Source organism: Ammodytes marinus, assembly GCF_949987685.1.
Source record: "Ammodytes marinus genome assembly, chromosome: 16".
Lineage (NCBI taxonomy): Eukaryota > Metazoa > Chordata > Actinopteri > Uranoscopiformes > Ammodytidae > Ammodytes > Ammodytes marinus.
This window is the reverse complement of record NC_137220.1, coordinates 24799210-24821128: the sequence shown is the minus strand read 5'-3', so window position 1 is coordinate 24821128 and position 21919 is coordinate 24799210. Positions and strand designations below refer to the sequence as shown.

General features: G+C 42.5%; 1 protein-coding gene across 1 annotated transcript in view; it reads left to right on the top strand.

The window, feature by feature from the left end:
• Positions 1–21919, top strand: part of prkar1b (protein kinase, cAMP-dependent, regulatory, type I, beta) — a 69322-nt gene that overhangs the window by 31990 nt on the left and 15413 nt on the right. Inside the window, exons 5-7 of the mRNA XM_080044151.1 lie at positions 8216–8277; positions 12272–12318; positions 18983–19141. Of these exons, the coding sequence (XP_079900277.1) occupies positions 8216–8277; positions 12272–12318; positions 18983–19141 (268 nt within the window). The remainder of the gene's footprint in view (positions 1–8215; positions 8278–12271; positions 12319–18982; positions 19142–21919) is intronic.

The window sequence follows — 21919 nt, the reverse complement described above, 5'->3', positions numbered from 1 at the left end:
AGTACTGTATAACCCTGACTGGAGAATAAGTCCGCTGAACATAAAAATGAATCCCACGATTCTGAACATCAAAGATTCTGATGTGGCACATATATTTACAGTCGAGATGATGTCAAAGTTGGATGTGACGCATCCTCCTCTCTCCTCACATCCTCCTATCAACCGCACCTTCCTTTTCCCTCCTCAGACTGGTCCATTCTTCCACTGCCATGCAGCTCTGCCTCCCACTTCCCTGATGCCAACCTGAATGTGTGTGCGTGTCTATGTTGGATGGGTATTTTCCAAGCAGTAGTCACACCAGAGGAATGAGGTCGGGTGTACAAGCACTGCATCATTATCACCGCTGTTATTAATAAGCTTTTTTTTTAAAGCTTGTATGTGTGTGTGTGTGTGTGTGTGTTTACTTGTTTATGCACATGCAAGTGTCAGTAAGGTTTTCATTAGGCTAGGCCTGGTGAGGCCTAAGCTGTCTGGTATTCACTTACACTACGCTCTTCCCAATCCAATCCCTCTCTGTTTATTCTTCCAAGCCTTACCTTCCCATGGCCATGCCAGCGACAGGACAGTGCTAGGATGCTGGGCATGGTGAGGAGGTGATAAGGGCAGGTTGCCCTCTCATGGAGTTGGCATTGGCAGGCTAGCAGGGTCCAAGGTGCCAGTTCAGTGGTAGTTCAGTCTGATGTTGTATCTGATGACGTATGCTTCTAAGGCTCAAAGGTTTCAGGGAAAGCTACCGGTGTCTGTCTTTCCTCCACATGAGCGATCCCTGTCTTTAATGTGTCATTTGAACCCTTGACTGTGTTTGCTTTTGTTGCAAACACAGCTGTAAGGTATATTTTACATAACCCCTACTACACTACTGTACTGTTTACAATGGAGCAGTCATAACAGTAACAAGGGCTCCTGGATGTATTTGTCGATTTAGTCCCTTTACACCGTGGACACTGCCTGTCAGATATATACAAACCTAATGGGAATTATTTCCCATGGTGGGCCATGCCAGTTGCAGAATGATATGCAGTTTAAAAAGGTGTCACAATACAAGTCTTGGTAGTTTACTGATAGGAAATCTCACGAGTCCTTCTTTGCTATAAAGTATATCATGTAAATAGTTCTCAATGATATGACGGTGTTGTTTGAATAAAGAAGGTGTCGTTAGAAATGTTGCATCTCGTCATTAGATTAGACCAAGTAGATGCAATACTTTTATTTTTGATTATTTGAAATATCTTTTATAACGTGTCATGTGCAGTGACATGTCAGTCAGAAACTGGACACATGGCAAACTAAGGAAAAATACACACCTCAAAACTTTTCATTTCAAACTCACAGAAACTGCAAATGAAAGATTAGAAGAAAAATAGAACCAGAACAACTTTATCTTACCAGCCCTCCTTCTGTCCATCCCTTCTTTCTAGGTGGTCTGATCATTGCAGGACATAAACATGACACTTTTCTCCTTTAGGGCAGGTTATAGCAGAGGTGTACGGGTCACACAGATCAACAGGTCTGGCCCTCAGGTGCTTTGATCCTTCAATACACACACACTTTGAGACACACGTTGTCTACACTTTGAGGGCGGCACAAAGCGTTCAGGTTTACTAGCCCTTATAAACCTACCAGGGCCCAGGTGTGTGGGCTTTAACACGGTATGCTCCCTGCCCTCTGTTGCTTTTTAAATACAACTTCCAACATTTAATCACACAGCTTACTCTAACTAGACCACTTTAGACCTCCACGTATATGCAAATTATAAATATTATTATGGATTCAAACCATTTCAAAGTAAAATAACGCCACGTGTACTTTGTAATGGGCCAGCTGAGTTTTTTTGGAAATGCGAGGCGCTCTCTTTACTTCTCGCGTGGCCTTGGCCTCCTCTTCTCCTCCCACATTGTTGACCAAGTCTTAAGTAGTCGTTGCCACCAGCCATAAACTCTTATGTCCACCGGTAGAGCACCAGGACCACCTCTGTGCTGCTGCATCCCCTCCTGGATGTACACTCAATATTTGCCCAGTTCATGTCAGCCCAGACAAACAGTAGGACCTTGTAAATGAATTCAACCATGAGCTCTAACTAGGATATTTTGAAAGAGTAGCAGAAAGAAAATAAAAAAGTGTGCCAAAAAACAACAGCAGTAGGCCTATGTGGTTCAGGTGGTAGAGCGGGTTGGCCAATGATCCAAGGGTTGGCGGTTCAATCCCCGCTCTAACACCTGTGTCATGGTTGTTGTGTCCTTGGGCAAGACACTTCACCCTGCCTTGTGTGAATGTGTATGAGTGCTGTATGTTTGAGGTGGTGGTCGGAGGGGCCGTAGGCGCTGAATGGCAGCCACGCTTCCGCCAGTCTGCCCCAGGGCAGCTGTGGCTACTACCGTAGTTTACCACCACCAGTATGACTGTGTGTGAATGAATGGAACCTGGAACCCTGTAAAGCGCTTTGAGTGCCTTGAAAAGCGCTATATAAATCCAATCCATCATTATTATGTATATTGCATTTGAAAAATGTCTACACAAAAGTTTACTGCCAATAACGTGTACTCCATTATCTGCCATGGAGCGAGATAGATAGATAGATAGATAGATAGATAGATAGATAGATAGATAGATAGATAGATAGATAGATAGATAGATAGATAGATAGATAGATAGATAGATAGATAGATAGATAGATAGATAGATGGATAGATAGATGGATAGATATATGTAGATACTCATTAACTATACATTTTAAAACATTTAAATAAAAAATATATACTCTCAGATTTAAAAATGGACTACATATGTGGTCTGTAGGAGGAGATATGTGTGGTGTGCCTTGACCAAGTTAGGCACAACACACAATGCTCTTTGAATTCTGAGGCCAATTCCAAGAAATGAGCAGCAGCTGGCATGGCCTGGATTCTCCATTTCCCCTGTTCCCTCTATGGAGAGACAAGGGCGCGTGCCAAGAGCTTTAATGTCATAAATATCCTCCCTGCTTTATAATTATATCTAAATTATCTCCCCCTTTTTTTCTTACTCAATCATACTACTGCCTATTGTCAGAAGTGTGTGTCTGTTTGAAAGTGTGTGTGTGTGTGTGTGTGTGTGTGTGTGTGTGTGTGTGCATATGTGTGCATGCCGGTTTATGTAATTAGTTTCTTTTAAAAAGAAAAAAAAAATTATTTCATTGTGTACACATTAACAAAGCTCAGTGGGCTAAGTTGTTTGTTCAATCGTGAGTCACTTTAAACTCTGGACATTAAACTGTACGTCACATTGTCAACCCCATGAAGCTCTTTTCCATTTCACTGTAATGTAAACCATAATGAGTTGCACAAGAGGCTAGCATCATCTGGAAGTTTACATACGTTCATCACCTAACCCTAACCCTAATATTATAACCCTTAACCACATTTTAATCCCATGGCTCACTTAGTATTACATCGGCATCTCAGTGGCTGCCTGATGCTGCCTTGCTTTACGGCATCTACTGTACAGAGAAATCAGTTGGACAGCGTTTTTTTGAATCCTGATGTCAACCTTCAAAACCAACACAACATATACAAACAAGTGTATAGCTGCTGAAAAACAAAGACTATTGTTCTGATGTGCTCAAATCAGCTATCTCAATTACTATCAACTGTGATCATGAATCCTTCAAGAACTACTAACACTGTGCCAGCAAAAAGCAGAGGCACACCGCTGCCCAAGACACAACATGATGGAGAGCTACGAAGTTCCAGTAAGCGGTATGCAATTGTTGATTGTTTTGGTTATTGCAAAATCTCTTCCACTTAAAAGAGTGAGCGTTGGTTCCCTTTTGAAGGCGTGTGTGACTCAACATTCTGTGGCCCATTAAGAAACACAAAGACATGACGGCACGCCGCGCTGTTAAAGAGCCCTTTGGTGTAAATGGCATAATGGCAGCGCTGTGTGTTGAGGTAGTAATGTTAGAGATAAGATGTCTGCTGCTGAGCAAATAAACAGCTGTCTGTGTTGTAGTACAGATTAAGAAAAAGGGGGGGGGGGGGGGGGTAAGAGAGAGAAGGGCCGCCAACGCAAACTAGGAAGAACATCAAGCAATCCGGTTACAACAAGCAAGCCTGAATTTATTTAATTAACAACTAAAATCCCCCAAGCTAACTGCATTTTTATTGCTGTTTGAGAACAATAGTAGGCTGTTGCTGCGTTGCTCTGTGTATGTGTGTCAGAGGGAGTGAATGCGTGCATACACTTTTCATTTCACCTTTCATCATTCCCATTAAAACACACAGGAACATGCACAATTTGCAGCCTGTTGATGAGCACAGCACAATGCAATGCAGGGCATTCCATAAAGGTGGCTCCTCTTTTCTAATAGCATCCATTTTCCATCCATGACTCCATCTCATAGGCTTCGTTCCCCTTTAAACTTAGAATGGCTGCTATACTGCCTTGATTGCAACTCAGATTATTTCATTGTGCAATGCAATATAACACATATACAGTATATTGTCTGCGATTTCACCTGGACAAGGATTGTGTGTCTGCAAAGTCTATAGATGAGATGTGTTTTATTTTTTTTATTAATTTTTTATCTTTCATGCATTTGGACTTAAAGAGATCGAGTAAAGCACGCGAACATGTGTTGTATCGCCACATACTATCTCAACCACGACAGAAGCTTTGTCTCCCTTCCCTAGGGTGGAGGTGAACTTCCTAGCCCTCTTCAGAGACTGAGGGTCTCTCTCTCTCTCTCTTTCTCTCTCTCTCTCTCTCTCTCTCTCTCTCTCTCTCTCTCTCTCTCTGTATTTCTGTATGTCTCTGTCAGAACAGCACATTCATTGTTTGGGTTGGGGAGGTGGGAGGGGGGTGTGCTCTGCCTTTTCATAAGGTCAGAGGGGCTACAGGTAGCGGAAAGGACACGATTAATCACTTCATCTGGGACAGGCAGGGAGTGGGCGATAGACCGAGAGATGAGAGGAATAGGTGGAGCAGTGAGAGAATGAGAGGGAAGAAAGGGGTTATTGAGAGGGAGGGAGGGAGGGAGGGTGGGGTGAAAAAAGTTCTGGAGAACAGACAGGGAGGAAGTTGGGGATGAAGAAAGGGAAAGAGACAGGTAGAGACGAGGGGAAGTAATTACCTGCGTAAGTGTCTTTGTTGTGCTCACCCATGCATTCAGTGAGAGGCGGGGCATGGAAGGAGAGTGGCGGTCAAGGGCAATTACCTAAACGCTGGTTTGATTTCCTTTTGATCCTCTGGCCAGGACCGTGTGTCTGTGTCATGAGAATCCTGCCTGATCAGCATCAGCATCATCACCACTAAAACAGTGCTACAACCCGTCTTGAGTTAAATAGCACCGAAATATAGCACAATAGCTTTTTAGAATGAAACTGAAGAAATGTTTAACTGATAATCAGACTGTTAGTCAGTGGGTGGGCGGTGGGCACCCTCATATGGTTTTGAGTGATTGTTTATAGGCCCTTTTGGGGACGGGCATCGGAAATAAGCAGTAGCTATATAAATTCTGTGATGCTGTACATTGGAGATTTGCAGTTCAAAAAAACCTCAAAGATAACATAATTTGGTAGTTATCAAAATGTAACCTAAATAGTAACAACGAATTGTGTGTGCTGGTTTGGTCTTGGTCATTTTACTTGTCAACCCTCGTCTGGTGATTTGGTCTTCCCTATTGAATGTCTTCTTTTGCTTAATGGAATACTTCACCCATACGGAACCGGCGTTCTATCATTATAAAATAACTATTATAATATAATGTATCAGGTTTTTCTTCCCTCCGTCTTCCCTAAGTCTTCCCTTGGCCCACCTGTCCTGTTAATCCTAACCCTTACTGTGATGTCACAAGAAGGAAACTGTAGGGTTAGACAGTGAGACCATAAAACACTCTTTCTGCCTTTTCTCAAGCTAGGATGATCCGATTTAATTTTTTTTGCACATTTATACTAAATAGGATCTCCGAGTTCAATACACCTTCATATTCCAATTGGTGAAGTCGGCCTTTAAGGTCATGCTTTTCATAAACTACACTTTACAAGTTGTACGTGACCTGGGACCAAATGCTCCAAATAGCTCCCTGAACAAACAGACTCCATGCCGGGCACAGGTGGTCACAGATGTGCGCAGACTTGAGGGCACTCCCACAGATGTTGTTCTTACTAATCACCATCAAAGCACTTTGGGTTTATGTGTCATATGAGAGTGCCAGTGTTATGTTTGTTTTTCGTGTGCTTGAATATGATGTCGTACCCAATGAGTGTGTGTGTGTGTGTGTGTGTGTGTGGGAGTGTGTGTTGACATGCACAGCTGAGCGTACCGCTTGCATGAACAGTACCACGCGTTGATGTGAAGGTTGTGTGTGTGGTATATGAAAAGTGTGTTCTTGCATATTTTAGCCTGTTCTTGTACACTTCAAAGGGTGAATGTATTTTTTTTGTGCAGATGCACGTGTGTTTGTGTGTCCCGAGCCGAAGTATGTGTGAGTCAGTGGCCAGCTGCCTCACACAGGGCCTATACCTCTGGGTGTAAGTTGGCACTGATTCCACCTTCTTAAGTCTGCTTTTTTATTCTGTGTCACATAAACAAATACCACCAGCGTCCGGTCACTTCCAGAACGACTGAATAACAGCGTCAGATCTCTCCGTAACATCTGTTGACCTGCAGTTGTTTTGTGTTTTTTTTAACAGGGGAGGTTCACGTTTTATGTCTTTCTGCAGCCGCGTGCCATGCAGCTAGGTGTGTGTTTGTCTGTGTGAACCTTTTCATTTTGGTTAAGGGCTGCAGAGTCTAGTAGTGTGTCCCGTCGTGTTGAAGACATATTCAACACCTACACTTTATTTTGTAGAAACCTGTGTGTTTTCATAGGCAATATATACTCAAAGCAAACACACACACACACACACACACACACACACACACACACACACACACACACACACAACCAAGAACGGGCTCTGACTTGCCCCCCATACTCACTCAACAGGTCTTGTATGTCTTTGATACGCCTGACCCTCTTTTATTGTTTTTTCTGTATTTCTCTATAAGATGAGTGGTATGTAACTGATTAGATAGATAAATATACCCTGAAGGTGAGAGACAGGCAGGGAGGAGGAGAGAGAGGAAGGATACTATGTCTTTCTCTTGTCCCAACACATCTCACCAGTGGAACGTTAATCTGCAGAGGCTTCATGCCTTTTTTAAACAGCCCGCTTAGGAACAGTCTTAAAGGCGCTTTCCCTGAAATGAAGTGCTTAGGCTCAACCGTCTGTTTGTTTCTTTTCAAACCTCTGAGATACAGGCTTTGATCATGTCCTGTAACAACACATAAGTCATAATCAAGCCTATATGTGCAGTACTTGATGCAATGTAAAGATGCAGAGAAAGTGACGGCAGGTTTTTAATTCGGATTGATCAGATTATAGTATGTTTTCTTATGTTTTTGCATTTAAAAAATGCGAAAAATAAATTGTTGCCTTTCTATCATCTCTAACCAGTCAAGTCAAAAAGGCATTTTTCGTCCACGCAACTGCCGCTCACTTGATATTTTTTCTTTTTCGGACCATTCTCTGTAAACCCAAGAGATGGTTGTGCGTGAAAGTCCCAGTAGATCAGCAGCTTAGTTTCTGAAATACTCAGCCCACCCCGTTCTGGCACAATCAACCATGTCACGTTCATAGTCACTTAAACACTCTTTCTTCCCCATTCTGATGCTCGGTTTAAACTTCAACAAGTTGTCCTGTCCAGGTCTATGCTGAAATGCATTGAGTTGCTGCCATGATATTGGCTGATTAGTTATATGTGTTAACAAGAAAATGAACTGGTGTACTGTCCCTAATAAAGTGGCTGGTGAGTGTACATTATAACATATTTTTTTTAGTTTAGTTTTAACTGAGGATAGTGTGTGTGTGTGTATTGTGCAATTTTGTATGCTTGGGGTGATGCAGAATTCTCAGTCTCTGGGCCCTTTGGCTGTGGCCTGTTGATGGAGTTGACACAGTGAAAACGGTTTCTCTGTCGTCTCCGTCGCGCCACTCTTTCGTGGAACAGACTCTTGTGCGTGTTTTGTTCAATGAGCGAGTAAACAATTCAGACAAATTGTGGGGCCAATGCACCATAATAGCAGGTATGTTGCTAATAACTGTGTTCACCCTCTCTCTCTCTCTCTCTCTCTCTCTTTCCCTTCTCCCCTCTTCCTCTTTCCCTTTCCCATTCTGTCTCTCTTTTTCTCTCCCAGCGACATATTTGATGCCATGTTCCCAGTCACCCACATTGCAGGGGAAACAGTCATCCAGCAAGGTATGTACAGTATGCTTTGTTTACAATCATTTTATGTATGTAGTCACAATCCTGTTCAAACTGTGCGTGTCACGTCCCAATGTGGGTTTCATTCACTAATAACCCTACACAAATTGAGATGTTGATACTCTGTTGTTTCTTAAAGCACTACCCTTGTTAACAGTTGATTTAACTGAGACAGAAGTTTTTTTTTTCCATCAGTATAATCTAGCAGATATTGTATATTGATATAGTAATTCATAAAAGTCGATCTGTTTATAATCGTCCCATGCTGTATTTATGTTCATTTCTAATACTGGTCGCAGAGAGTTGTATCTTTGATTGCGTATGTATGTTCGGAGCGCTGTATACATGTGCCCTAAGTACTTAAAGTTTGTTGACCGTATTGCCAAATGTGTCAGCAAATACGCCAAGGTACAACAAACCAAGACCACTCACTTTTTTTTGCTGGCTCACTTCATTGGAACCTCCCACCTGTGTCTGCTCTGTGCTGGGCGCCTCAACATACCACACTGCTTGCACTGGTTATTATTTTGCCCTATAGCACTCCCTGGTTCCCTCCTCTTTCCTCTCTTTTGCCTGGCTCATGCTGCATCCCCCTCCTCCCCCCCCCCCCCAGTCTGGAGCAGATGTCAGGGTCCCTCTCCCCTGCCTAACCACAGTTGTCAAAGCCTTCACTCTAGACACCCATAGACTTTCTGATGGAACACAGAGCTGAGCAGGGCCAGACAATATATATTTTCACAGTACCCCCCCCCCTATCAAACACAGACACTTTATTTAAAACACATACATTCTCACAGACATATGGCCACTTTCAGATAATACTGTGTTCACGCCAGGATCTCATACACTGCTACTTTTGAGTAAGCCTAGCAAACACACACACACACACACACGTACGTATACATTGAGTCAATTATAACGATCTGCCCTTGGATACACACTGGATCACCCACTTGCTCAGTCCCCCTCCCACCTACTCTAAAGACAGCAACACCCAAGAGTATGTCTGTCCTAATTTGGCGATAATAAGTCTAGTTTACTTTGCAGGACTCCCGCTCACAGACAGCCCATTGTTATATATAGAGTATGGTATACCGTATACAGTGCTGATATCATTGTCTGGACTACTGTGCAGTTTCAAAAGAAAAACCCTGCTACCGGCCCATCACACACTATTTAGACACATCTAGGAGTTATGGGTTCTTTGGCTCGAGTGGTATTTAAACAAAAGGGAGAATTTACTCATAACATGCTAAATGGATTATAGAGACATGTTTATTGTAATATATTGTCTAATTTAATACATCAAGTTAATCTAATCTAATCTCTTGTATTACATTGACATACAGGTTATCCACTTCTGCAGTCAGACGTCAAGCAATTACAGTTTTTTGGATGATCCCAAATTTGAAATAAAAAGCTGTTCATCTTATTGGTGCACCATAAATATGGCTACTAAACACCTAAGGTCGTAGCCGAAAGTGTAACCCACGTTCTCCTTTTGAGCAAAGCCAGAGAACCTTAACCTGTACGTCAATTACCTTGTGTTGAAACGAGGCCAAACTGAGTACACCAGCAAGCCTTTGTGTTTTTGTGTGTGTGTGTGTGTGTGTGTGTGTGTGTGCGTGTGTGTGTGTGTGTGTGTGTGTGTGTGTGTGTGTGTGTGTGTGTGTGTGTGTGTGTGTGTGTGTGTGTGTGTGTGTGTGTGTGTGTGCGTGCGTGCGCATGTTCTGGTCAAATATTTGCTTGCACTCTCAAGCACAGGGGGACTGGAAGGGGAGCAAAACAAAGGCTTGAGCACCGAAGTGATAAAAGACAGGAAGAGTAGAATAAAAGAAAGACAGAGCGAGAGGGAATTGAAAGAGAGATAGATGAGATGAAAGAGAAGGAGGCAGAGATAGAGAGAGGGAGATAGGAGAGGGCCAAGTTGCAGCAGGTTGTGTGTGTGTGTGTGTGTGTGTTTGTGTGTGTGTGCTTGTCTGTGTGTGTGTGTGTGTGTGTGTGTGTGTGTGTGTGTGTGTGTGTGTGTGTGTGTGCGTGCGTGCGTGTGTATGAATGTATGGTTGTGTGTGCCTGGGGTCTCCACCGGGACAAACCATCCTACAGACAAGGAGCGTTTTGTGTGACAAATAGAGCTGTATGATTAACGAGCACTCTCCACTCACAGTATTAATTAGCCGTGTGAACTCCTGTGAACTTTACACACAGGGCGCTCTCTGCCTTTCAACTCTTCAGGTGAAAACACACACACACACACACACACACACACACACACACACACCCTCACTTGGTACACACAAAATGCATTCTAATGCATACTTGTGTCATGTATATTCATGCATCATCACCCCGTTGTACCGCTGAACAGAGTTGTATTTATATAGTATTGTATCTGAAGAGATGGCTGCAGGGAGATCTCCATGGTGCTCATGTATGTCGGCTGTCAGTCCTTTTTAATAATTTCCCTTGAGCCCTATGTAATGGATAGCATAATTAAAGGAACACTCCACCATTTATCAGTCTTATCTCCAGACTAGATGCTTTAATCAGACGTCAACCAAATCAGACCCCATGGCTCGTTTTCAAAGGTTAGGGGTTCGTCTTAGAAGCACAGCATGTCCCTGTCACTGACATAACAGGGATGCAGTCAGCAAACCGGGACGACATTTTTGGAGTTTCCGGCCTTGACCATATAATAGCTACCCACCAATTAGTTGCAACTGATGTATTGAACACACAGCACTGCAGACATTATAAAAAGCCCCACAGGCCTTTGAGATGAGCTTCATCATAAGTGCTGCGTCCCAATACCCATACTATCTACTATTTAGTATAGTAGAAAAAAAGGTTTAGGATGTCCCGATTCTTGTGGCCAGATTTAGTATGGTTAGAAATACCCGAGATGCTGAGATTTTTAGTGTTGAAAACAGCATCCTATTTGGGCGATTCTGACCCACAGTCCAGTGCACACCGGAAGTGACGTCACATCGACGGAGCCTCCATATGAAAACGAATGCGGATGCGACGAATATAAAATCAATAGTCAAGATCAAGGCGCAGTGTTATGATGACATAACTAAGTAAAAGTATTTCCCAAGTATATGCCTACTGCATCCTAACTAGATTATTTGTATAGTCAGATGTAGTATGTAGAATAGAAAAAAGAAAGAGTATGCGATTTGGAACACAGGGAAGATGTCACAATTCTCCTGACAAGCTGAGTCTGAGGAGAGTCTAAAGTGCCCACTTCCAGGAAATAAAGCCTTCTGATTTAGACAACAACAGGTGCAACCCTCGGGCCATACTTAAAGAAAAAACTTTTCAATGTTTGGGAGCTGTTGCCAGGCAGCAAGTGGATAGTCCAGGACGTTAATGCTCTCAGTCCAGATATACTCCTGCATGTAACCTCCCAATACAATGGCAAATTGAATGAACTCTTCTATGCCATCTCTATATCCTTGATCGCCTTCTGTTGGACGGATTAAACAAACCACCTTATTTGTTTAATAGCCAGCTTTAAAGCTTTTGGTAGGCCGTTTCCAGCTTTATTTTTACTCTACACATGGGAGAGTGCTATTGATCTTCTCATCTGACTCCTAGCAGCAAAGTGGAATTCCAAAGTATTCCTTTTAAAAAACAAAAATCCCCCCGACTGGTTGTGGTAAGTATCTAAGAACTTGAAGTCCAATTTTCATCCATCCTTTAATTTATTTTGTGATGTATAATGATCACAGTCTCGGATGAATTGATCTCAACTCCTTCCTAATAGAAAATGTGTGTCTGTGTGTGTGTCTGTGTGTGTGTTCAAGCAGCAAAGTCTCGAACAGAATCAATGAAGCTGGCATTTCTAGTTTGATTTTTTCTAAACTGTACTGCACTGGACCGTACACTGTATTGAGAAGTTATAGCTTTCGTTTCTAATATTAAGCTAAACAAACAGGGCCTGATTTTCTCCTCCTCTCTTTTTCTCCTCTTTTCTTCCCCCCAGGCGACGAAGGAGACAACTTCTATGTGATTGACCAAGGTGAAGTGGACGTAAGTGGCTGTCGTGGAGACACAAGCTCACACACACACACACACACACACGCACGCACGCACGCACGCACGCACGCACGCACACACACACACACACACACACACACACACACACAAAACACAAATTCCTCTTGTTTCATATTTCTTTAAATCAAAGTTAAATTGACTAAAACGTACTGTTACAAACACAGGGGACTCGTGGTGATCTTATATTAAAGGCCTACTTTACCGGTTGGAATATGAAGGTGTTTTGAACTCGGAGATCGTATTTAGTATAAATGTGCAAAAAAAAATGAAATCGGATCATCTTAGCCTGAGAAAAGGCTAAGATGATGAAAAGAGTCTTTTATGGTCTCACTGTCTAACCCTACAGTTTCCTTCTTGTGACATCACAGTAAGGGTTAGGATTAACAGGACAGCTGGGCCAAGGGAAGACTAAGGGAAGACTGAGGGAAGAAAAACCTCATTCATTATATTATAATAGTTATTTTATAATGATAGAACGCTGGTTCCGTATGGGTGAAGTATTCCTTTAAGTTTTATTCACCTGTTTTCAAAGTTATAGGCCGTAAGAAGGATTGTTACTGGGAAAACCCTGCCTTCTCTCCACTCATGTTGAGACAATGTTTTTCCCATCTTAACAAAGGACAGGTTGTATTGGATTGCCCCACATGTTTTGTTCTCTTTTTGAAGTTGGCTTCCACTCCGATGACAATCTGAACTAGATACAGCACACAGTGAAGGCAACTGAGGACGTCTTTTTGTCTTAGGCAGCCTGACACGGAGCGATAGAGTTAAGTGGAGAGATAAAACAGGAGCTGACGGGAAAAGTTAAACAGGAAATGACCTTATCGCCTTAGAGTGGTGCGAGGACAGAGACACTGGGTAACAGGTTGGCAAGTTTGGCAGAGTGTCCCGATTATTATAGTTAGGCCCACCTGAGGGAAGCAAGTGTATACATAACTCAGATGGTGCCTTGATAGAAAGAATGCGTTAACAACTATAGCTCTTCTCTAACTTTGTTGCATTGACTTGCAGGTTTTTTTCGGGGGATTTCTCCGTCAGATGTGATTGGATAAGTTATGATGTCTATATTTCAAGATTCTGGTTAGAACAGTTATGGGGCCATCATTGTTGAACAGCCAACGTTTGAAAGTGGAAATGAAGCCTTGATGTTGCCCGTTCAGTCCGATTAAAGCTGGTGTGGAGGATTTGGGGAGAAAATGGCAGTTGGGATAGAGATTTGAATCCAAATACCTCAACCGCTCCACTTGTTTCTCTTTGGTCCCTCCCCTATGGTCCCTCCCTGACACTCTCTACACCAACAAAGTCGTGCCATAGTGAATAAGAACAGAGAATCGGAGCCTCGCTCTGATTGGTCAAAGTGTACAGCTCATGTTAATTTTGACCAATCAGAAATCACATACCCCATCTTTAAAGGTGAAGTAAGCGGTTTATTTATGTTAATGTAAGTGTTAAATCACTCTTTATTCATACAGTGATCACTTACATAATGTGTGCGTTTCATAAAGCCGATCTCTCAGTCAGCTGCTCTGCATGTAATCGGCAAATAAACTTATTGGAGGATCCCGAAATTTTTATCCAATCAGAAGAGAGAACGGTATAAACCGACACCCATCTCACTCATATATAGTATATACACTCCATGGTCTCACTGCCGGTGCACGCCAGAGCAACAGATGGGTGGATGTGTATGCGCCTTCAATGGCGGAGCAGGTAAAAATCCTTCCCAATGTCTGTTTTGATGGTTTTTATCACACTTAGGGATCTGAGATGATGCTAGATAACCCACTGCGTGAAGACCACAGTGCATTAATGTGGTGACGTAGGGACGAGCGAGGGAGACTGCTAACTGCAGTCACTGACAGGAAGTTAGCTAAAAGAACCATTCCGCTTACAGCACCTTTAAATCACGTTTTTCATTGACAAATTGTGCATATATTCTCTTTATTTTCCTTCCGCGATTGTTTTTTTTCTTCTCTTTTCTTTTCTTTCCCTCAGCTGTCGTCAGTCTTCTTGTGTACGATCTGATGTTCAGTGTTGGATCATCTTACTCTTACACAATAGAGCCTTTTTAGTGGGAAGAGTTGTTTTGTTTTCACCGCTTATCTCTCAGTCTGTGGCTTGTCTCCTTTATTGTGATGAAAGCACTTGTTCTAGTAGGGCCTAAGGTCCATTCCACAAAGTCGGTCCTTACAACTCTCAAAGTCAGTTTTGGGGAAATATTCTGAACATTTTAATATTTACACTATTTTTCATAGAGGTTACATATTATTCTCATTTTTAGGCTCAACATTGTTATTTGGGTTTCTACTAACTGTTTTCATGGTGCAGCATCCAAAATAAAACCTTTATATGTCTCACAGTGCCATTGCTGAATCTGCTCTTTTCGGCCTCTGTTATGACATCATAAGGGGAGAAAAATCTGACTGGGGTTTTTGAACACAAGAATTCAGAAAGCTGGAAGTCGAGAAAAAGAGAGGGTGGATTTTCCTCATACTTTGGGAGTCCCTAGTCACATCGGGGAGCGATATTAATGTTGAAAAGACATGAAAAAATGCATTTTGCACAATAGATGACCTTTAAATTTCCCATCATAGTGTATTTGGACAAACTTTATATTAGATTCACAGTCCAGCAGCTGCAACATCATGTTGTGTCTTTATCCTCTCCATAATGTTGAAGGAGGTAGCAGGCTTGAGGCTTGGACTTCAACCTCTCTCTCTCTCTGCCACCACCAGTGAATCTTAGGCGTCTGCTCCCCCAGCCAGGATCCTGTCATTCTGCGCCCATAGTTAGGGGAAGACCCATATCCCTCTGGGCCTCACCCCAGTGCTCCTCTGTGTCTCCTTCAGCTCAGCCATCTGTCTCTGTCTGTGTCTCTGTCTGTGTCTCTGTCTCTGTCTCTGTCTCTGTCTCTGTGTCTCTGTCTCTGTCTCTGTCTGTGTCTCTGTCTCTGTCTCTGTCTCTGTCTCTGTCTCTGTCTGTGTCTGTGTCTGTGTCTCTGTCTCTGTCTGTGTCTCTGTCTGTGTCTCTGTCTCTGTCTCTGTCTCTGTCTCTGTCTCTGTCTCTGTCTGTGTATGTGTATGTGTCTCTGTCTGTGTCTGTGTCTCTGTCTCTGTCTCTGTCTGTGTCTCTGTCTCTGTCTCTGTCTGTGTCTCTGTCTGTGTCTCTGTCTGTGTCTCTGTCTGTGTCTCTGTCTCTGTCTGTGTCTCTGTCTCTGTCTCTGTCTCTGTCTCTGTCTCTGTCTCTGTCTCTGTCTCTGTCTCTGTCTCTGTCTCTGTCTGTGTCTCTGTCTCTGTCTCTGCTGACAGCTGCTGCCTCCCAGCCACAGCTCAGGCACTGAACTACTTCAAGCTCAGTGCCGAGGTTATTAAAGTGTTGAGATGTCTCTCATTAGACAGGGGTGTAAATCTGCTGGCATCCCGTAAACCGCCATGAGAGCTGACAACCACTGCCACTGATGTAAACACCGACGTCTGCACACAAATGTATTCACTTACAGACGTGGGCCTGTATTTATATGGGTGCAACGCAAAGGAAATTAAAGCTTTCGTTCCAAAATTGCGAGATGATCTTGTTGGGGGGAAAAAAAGAAGATTTGTAATTAGAAATTGACTGTCTGCTAACACCTCACTTTGAGTCCCCTTACTTAGCTGTTCTTGTATGCGTTTATATCACTCTGTAATATAATGTAATGTATAATGTAAGACTTATTTTTTTATGTACAAGTCAACAAGTAACGCCTGTGGGCATACAGTATATATATATATATATATACAGTATATATATATATATATATATATATATATATATATATATATATATATATATATATATATATATATATATATATATATATCTGTAGATTGATTTAAAATAATAATAAATCACAATATCGTAAAACTCAGTTGTAATTTTATGAATTTAGTCTTCATAGAAGTAAGAATTGTAGACACATGCTGGTGTATACATGCTGAATAAACACTATAGAATAGAATAGAATGTCCATATGCATACATATAGTATACAGTATATATATATATACATATATATTCTGACAAGTTCCATTTATTTAATGATTACATGCTAAAAAGGGGGGACTTAAAGTGATGTGTTACTTAGTATCTTTGAATTACAGTTGATTAGACATCAGACATTTTATAATTTGAGATTATTCAGTTTTACCATGCACGCAAAACAGTTTCTAAGAGAATGATTATTTGATCATTATTTAGACTAGATATGGCGTTTGGGAAATGAGATGAGATAACTGCCGTCAAAATATGCAACAAATAGAGACCAAAAAACTCTTGCAGCTCACTGGCATGCATAAAGAAACACACTCCCAAGTAACTCCAAACAGATTACACACACAGCAATGCTTTGTGCTCCTCCACCTTCCAGTACGTCTGATTTGTTGCTTCTTAATTACCACCAGACCAGCATGGTTTTTTCATATATTGTAAATTCAGTGACAGCTGTGAGACAGAAAAGACGTGTTCAAGGCGTGACATATTTCAGTCTTTTTCATCAGATGAACTCCGTGTTACCTTCCGCACAGTGCTGACTCCACAAAGTGTAGAGTACAAGTGTTTCCAATTGTCAACCCTTATGGACAAACCCTTTTTCTGCAAGCTCTTCGCTTTACTCTCACATACCTGATCCTGTTAGGAAGTAGGGTAGGGAGGTATTAAGGTATTACCATATACCGGGGTATTGAAAAATAGCAACGGTATTCCTTTAATAACTGTGGATACCGTCATAAAAAAATGCCTGGTGCATGTGTATAATGAATGCCTTAAGAGTGTGTGTGTGTCCTTGTCCAGCAGCAGCATCAATGCCTGTGTTTGAAGTGTTGACAAAACTCTTGTTAATAATGTAGGTCTTAAGCCTAATTTATACTTGTGCGGCTGTGCGCCTCTGCGTTCTCTGCAGGGTAGCGCCGTCATCGAACGTTAGCATGAACCGTTGATAATAGTTTGCCCCGTGTGCCAGATTGCACACCGCACTTTTGATGTAAATCGGCAAAAATCTGTTACTAAACAAATAAAAACTGGAAGATTTTGAGTTTGATGATAACGAGGAAGAGCTCCTGTGCTGTGAAAATCCCGCCCCCTTGCTGCTCGATGCCCAATCAAATCTCTACGGCATCGTAGTCACATTTTTCTGTTGGTGTGAGACGCGGCTCTGCGGGGCTCTGAGGCCACTGCACAGCATCTCTGCGGCTCCGTGGGGGCTCTGCACACGCGTTATCGCAGAAGTATAAATTAGGCTTTATTTGTCAATTGAACAGCTTAAAGCTTAAAATACCTTACAAGAAAATGACGTGCGTTATTTTCCCTCATTTGGAACGTAGATTGTGATGTGTTCAAGTGCTGTCAGTAAAAATGAGTATTTGGCGGAGGTAACGTCATAGTGGTTAGTTCAATGTAATCTTGTAAAATGTAGCAATAGGAAGCCTAATACCAGAAGGTAATACTGTATACTAGGGTATCATTTGGGGAAGGTTTAAAGGTATTAAAAAATGGATACCGCCCAACCCATATATTAGGAAATATTGATACTGTAATCGTCTGACCAGAAGCTGCATTGAAGTGCTTGTGGAACCAAATAAAGGTGCAATGAAGACCTCACAAAGACTTGCAGGTCACAGGATACTTGAGGATAAGAACAGGGAAACCTTGCAGTCCAAATAACTATAACCTGTATGCTCCGCTGTCATACTTTTCACAACACTCCTATGATTGTTCTTCTAAGTTTGACGTAACCATAGCCAGCACTGTGCATCTCTTTGAAGCAGCCTCATCTTGTAGTAAAGGATGAGTCCCCCGCCGTCTACTCTGAGCCCTGGATAATGGCTTGTAAAAATTCTGGCAATCCACAGCCACCGGAGGGATAAATCCTCCCTCCCTCCCTCTCTTTCTCTCCCCCTTTCTCTCTGTGTTATTAAGTCAACAAGATAGTGGATAGTGTGTCGACAGGTGAAACCGTAACGGCCCCAGAGACGGCCCTGAATGAGTCTCAGTGAGGTTGTATTGTCTGCAGGGCTCTAGTGACCGGCCTGTGTGTGTGTGTGTGTGTGTGTGTGTGTGTGTGTGTGTGTGTGTGTGTGTGTGTGTGTGTGTGTGTGTGTGTGTGTGTGTGTGTGTGTGTGTGTGTGTGTGTAGTGTGTGTAGTGTGTGTGTGTGTGTGTGTGTGTGTGTGTGTGTGTGTGTCTGTCTTAGAGCTGAGCGTAGACCCAAAAAGTCTAGTAGGACAAGCGCTCTGTCTCTCCTCCATCATTCCCAAATCAAAGGGAAGGTGCTATACAAGATGAGACAGAAAATAAAAGGGATGGATGGAGAGATAGGAGGGATCCAGCACCTTTTAGAGGGTCTCATTTGAGGGATTAGTGGGGATCAAATGCTTAGGGACAAGCCTAGTGAGCATATCAAACAGCCCCGGAAACTGAGGAGAGGGGTTAGGCGGGGGGGGGGGGGTTTGGGGGGGGAAGGCCCCAGGATGGCTGGAGAAGTTGGAATGACAAACAAACAAAACAAAATAATATGTTTACACACACAGTCTACACAACAATGCTTGACGTTCTTCAGAAGCATATAAGCTTATTCAACACCCTCTCACTGTGTTTCTCTGTCTGCAGGTGTATGTGAACGGGGAGTGGGTGACCAGCATTGGAGAAGGAGGTAGTTTCGGAGAGCTGGCCCTGATCTACGGGACTCCCAGAGCTGCCACCGTCAAGGCAAAGACCGATCTGAAACTGTGGGGCATCGACCGAGACAGCTACCGGCGCATCCTCATGGTACTGACTTATACTACTTTGAACTGCATGTACTATGGCCTAGGTTAATACTCCATGTCAATCTGGTCAGACAGACATTATTTCACCTTTACATTAAAGGTGTGGAGGTTTCTTGCAGACAAACAAAGGTTATGATTCAGTGTTACAAAAAGGCAAAAGATCAATTCTTTAAAAAAAGAGGCTGCAGGATAGCGAAAAAGCTTGTCGGTATTGTAATAAAACATGCAAAATTAGACTGCTCTATGTGTAACTTACAGTACCACATCGTATGACTCAGTCACACACTTACAATAAGCAGTGAGACCTGTCCAACACCTGCCAATGTGCACCATAGATCTGAATGAAAACACAAATAGCACTGGCAGCCGTAACTTTTTCAAATACACTATACAATTAGAAGTCAGTAACACACAATTGTATAGTTTTAATATTCAAATATATTTTGGCTTGTGCATGGGACCCTCTTACTTTCTGAGTCCCAACAAAAACATTCAGTTAGGACTCATTCCCTCTTCCAATGAACTAGGAGGATATACAGTCAAACTCATCCCATTTATACTGCTGAAAACAGGAGTATGTGACCTCACACACACACACACACACACACACACACACACACACACACACACACACCTCGCCAACATTGAGTTTAGTATCCCTCATGCCACACACACACACACACACACACACACACACACACACACACACACACACACACACACACACACACACACACACACACACACACACACACAGACCATGTGTAATGTGCACAACATAGAAATGTTCTGACTTTCCACACCCTTATCATTTGTAGTTTGTAGGAGTCGGAACAAGGATAAAGGTTTAGGGCTGAGGAGCAGAGAGAGGGTTGACCCTAATGCCTCTACACACACTTCTCACTCCAAGAGCTTATCTCACAGGAATGCCTAAATGTTTAAACTGGAAACACAAGGTGCTCTGCCCCTTGCTGTCATAACTGATTCACACACACACACACACACACACACACACACACACACACACACACACACACACACACACACACACACACACACACACACACACACACACACACACACACACACACACACACACACACACACACACTATTATTGCTGCTGTTTGAAATATGAATGTTCAGTGTCCATGCCCAAGTAAATACTTCCTAAAATGTTCCTAACACCTTACTCCAAATACATTCTATTTCCCCCACCTGTGGGCATCGAAGCCTTCATCCGCATAGAAGAATCTGCTCTGTGTCCAATCATTTGTCCCTGCAGAGATGAAGAAGGTCTGTGTTTGGACCTTTCAGTATAAAGCCCTGCTGGACACTCATGTCACCTTTGAGATATGTTTAGCTTTATTTGATAGTTCAAGTTCAGATAGTACAAAGTGGAAATGGGGAGAGAGAGGAGGGATGGCGTGCAGTAAATGTCCACGGGTCGGATTCGAACCTGCGGCCACTGGGACAAGGACCAATGTGGTAAGTGCTCTGCCCACTGTGCCACTAGAGCGCCCCACTCATGTCACCTTTTAACGAAGGGAGCACCCCTGGTTACCTCTTTTTGAGAGGGGTATCCCTCTCTGTCTGCGTGTCTCTCTCTCTATCTCTCTCTCTCTCTGTCTCTCTCTCCCCTCGCCTGTCATTCCTTGGTTCCCTGCAGCAGCAGCTGGAGGGGAGACGGGGTGAAGCAGAATTCAATTACGTCAACCTGTAGTCAATTATCACTGTAGATGATTTGTAAAGCTTGTTCTATAAAGTGTGGTATTCTGGCAACGTCTCAGGCCAACACAATGAGCTTTTCTCTGGGTGTAACTATGTGCCTGTGTCTGCAGTTAGTTAGTTAGTTAGGAGCTGTTGGGAAGGTATGCTGTTGCTACCATCAGTTTCTCTGTTTGCACTTCTGCTCCTCTGCTGAATCTCCCAATAGTCCAATGGTAACTCGACTGACTGGTTCTACATTTTGTATATTTACGGTTAGGTGAATAGGTTCAAATATTCAGCTTCATAATTGCTGGTTGCATAGATGCATGTCAATGATCGGTGTTCAGTTACATATAATTTGTTTGTCAATCTACAGTATGTGAAGCCCACAAACAATTCTGCCAATTTCTCTTGGACTGACATATTTTGGAATCATTATATAATACAGCGGATTCATTTCGTATATCATATTTGATTCAATTTATTTCAGACATATCAAACATACAAAACAAAATGAAAAGCATGGAAATACAATAAAAAAAATTATGTTTTCACAAAAAAAATGTAATAAAAGAAAACAAATTATCTGTATTGCTGAGATATGCCTGAAAAGGAGCAGGAAGAAGTATACACTTAATTAGTATGTGTTTGATAATGAATTAATTGTCAATCATGTACAAATGGCAAATGCTTTGTGGTTACAGCATCTCATTTGCTTATTTACTGTGTTTTATATAATAGTATGTGTTGAATTAATATTTTTGGGTTTTGGACGAAAATATACATTTGCCCAGCCCTATACATGTTCCCCTGGAGAAGCCACCTGAAGTTGATTCTCCCTTCTGCTTGTAAATGGTAAATGGACTTGACTTATATAGCGCTTTCTAGCCGATTTTCTCAGCCCCAAAGCGCTTTACATATCTTACCACATTCACCCATTCATACACACACTCATACACCGATGGTAGAAGCTGCCATGCAAGGCGCTCTCTGAACCATCGGGAGCAATTTGGGGTTCAGTGTCTTGCTCAGGGACACTTGGACATGTGGCAGGGAGACGGGGGATCGAA